The sequence below is a fragment of the Microtus ochrogaster genome, unplaced genomic scaffold (genome assembly GCF_000317375.1).
Source record: "Microtus ochrogaster isolate Prairie Vole_2 unplaced genomic scaffold, MicOch1.0 UNK114, whole genome shotgun sequence".
In the NCBI taxonomy this organism is placed as follows: Eukaryota; Metazoa; Chordata; class Mammalia; order Rodentia; family Cricetidae; genus Microtus; species Microtus ochrogaster.
The window spans coordinates 928,343-930,849 of record NW_004949212.1 but is presented as its reverse complement, the minus strand read 5'-3'; the positions used below and the strand labels follow the sequence as shown (position 1 = coordinate 930,849).

At 35.9% G+C, this 2,507-nt stretch overlaps 1 protein-coding gene across 1 annotated transcript in view; it reads left to right on the top strand.

Annotated features, from left to right (window-relative positions):
- Positions 1–2,507, top strand: part of LOC101999961 (zinc finger protein 883-like) — a gene marked incomplete at both ends in the record, with an annotated part of 59,956 nt that overhangs the window by 36,940 nt on the left and 20,509 nt on the right. The window contains 1 exon segment of the mRNA XM_026778225.1: positions 837–1,510. Within this exon segment, the coding sequence (XP_026634026.1) occupies positions 837–1,510 (674 nt within the window).

Genomic DNA, 2,507 nt, shown 5'->3' with positions numbered 1-2,507 from the left:
AGATAACACACATAGACACATTGAATAGATATTAAGTATATGTTTAAAACTGTCCAAAAAATAAATATTTCTTCTTCCTTTATTAAGAATGTCATATTTCACAAGTCAGCTACCAAAATGGAAAGAGAGACTGTATCTCTTTCAGAATAATTAGAAGATAGGAAAGATATTTAGTATTTCAACAGTGTGTAGATTTGTTGAATTGCTATATGATTATATTTAATTGGTTTTCAAACTTCTTTGGGAAGACATCAGCAAACTCACACTGAAGATAATCCCTATGAGTGTTGGACTGTGTCCTTACTTTTGTTTGTAGTTGTACACTTTCCTGTGCACTACAGGAAAACATAAGAATGAAAAAGGAATGTAAGGTTATTTAAAACTGAGTTAGTCTCATTCATATATGCAAAAAATCGTATATAAAATGATACTATAAATGGGGTCATTTATAAAAAAACCCTTACCATCAAAGGTTCTTCAAAGAAACAAAACATCTCATACTGAAGGAGAGCACCATGAATGTAAAACTTAAAATCTGATTCCTTTTTACAATAAAACAAATTTATAAAATTAATTCATACAGATATTAAAATGCATCAGTGTTATGTACATGGTAAATCTTTTACATGCCTCTATTATTTTCACAGGAATGAAAGAAACCATAATGTAGAGAAATCCTCTGAATATACTCAATATGATAAAGCCTTTGCATGTTACAATCATCTTCAAAGCCATGAAAAAATTCATTCTACAGAGAAGTCATATGATGGTATTCAATATGATGAAGGCTTTGCAGCTACCACTTGTCTCCAAATACTTAGAAGAACACGTGCTAGAGAGAAACCCTATACATGTAATCAATGTGGTAAAGCCTTTTCACAGAACAATCATCTTCGAGTACATCAAAGGACACATACTGGAGAGAAATCTTATAAATGTAATCAATGTGATAAAGCTTTTTCAAAACACTCTAACCTCCAAATACATGAAAGAACACATACTAAAGAGAATCCGTATGAATGTAATGAATGCGGTAAAGTCTTTGCACATCAATATAGTCTCCAACGTCACAAAAGAACACATACTGGAGAGAAACCCTACACATGTAATCAATGTGGTAAAGCCTTCTCATGGAACAGTAATCTTCAAGTACATCAAAGGACACATACTGGAGAGAAACCTTATCAATGTAATCAGTGTGATAAAGCTTTTGTGAGTCATAGTGAGCTGCACAGACATAAAAGAAGACATACTGGAAAGAAGCCCTTTGAATGTAATCAATGTGATAAAGCTTTCTGGGAGCACTCTAAACTCCGAGCACACAAAAGAACACACACTGGAGAGAAACCCTATGAATGTAATCAATGTGGTAAAGCCTTTCCATATAGCAGTAATCTAAAAGCACATAAAAGAATCCATACAGGAGAGAAACCCTATGAATGTAATCTATGTGATAAGGCCTTTTCACAACTGGGTAATCTAAAAACACATAAAAGAACGCATACTGGGGGCTGGAGAGTTGGCTCAGCAGTTCAGAGCATTGCCTGCTCTTCCAAAGGTCCTGAGTTCAATTCCCAGCAACCACATGGTGGCTCACAACCATCTAGAATTAGATGGTGACCTCTTCTGGCCTTCAGACATACATGCTGAAAAAATATTGGATACATAATAAATAAATATTAAAAAATGAGAAAATATTAAGGACAAGTCTAAGCCTCAGAAATAAAAATAGTGATGTACAGTGACATCATATACATCTTGTAAAATCTTGCACATGGTGTTAAGTGAAGAGGCTATTGAAACCTTGGACGGTTAGGCTTTCTGACATATTGCCCTATTCAATCAGCAAATTATGAGTTATGTTTAGGATAACAAATCTCACCTATCATTTAATTAGATGCAGTAGTTGTCATGGGCCACCTACAGAAAATATCAAATGGGGCATAGCAGTGCTCACATGGCCATCTGAAATCTGGTTTTAGAGCAAAATGCTGAAATATAAATCAGACTTCATGTTCGTCAGATGTCCCTGGCTGTTCAGAGCCACACAAGACAGTTGGCAGAGAGAGGCAGGTGCCTCCTGCTCAGGACAAAGGAAGCATTGCCTGTGGCAGCGTTGGCAAAGATGGCTGAGTGCGAGTTTTTCAGCTGTTGTCATGGCACTGGATGTGAGCTCCTCAACCTTTTCCACCCCAGCCTCCTGCGTCTCTCCACCTGCACTACTTGAGCTTCTATGAGAGCAGAAAAAATTGGACAGCATCATTTTCATCCAACTGGTAGAGATGTAAAATGTAAGATAATCAGTAATCAACTGAATATTTCACAGTATAGCTTGATGTCCAGTGGATATGTGTACATTATTTGAAGTTCCATGCATCTTCCTGTCCCCATTAGTTATCCATTTGTCACTTCATCATGAAGTGCTTCCTTCTAAGGGAATTATCCAGAGATGCAAGGTAATGTAACATCATTAAGATTTATTTGAAAAAAGATTCTGTTATATATAT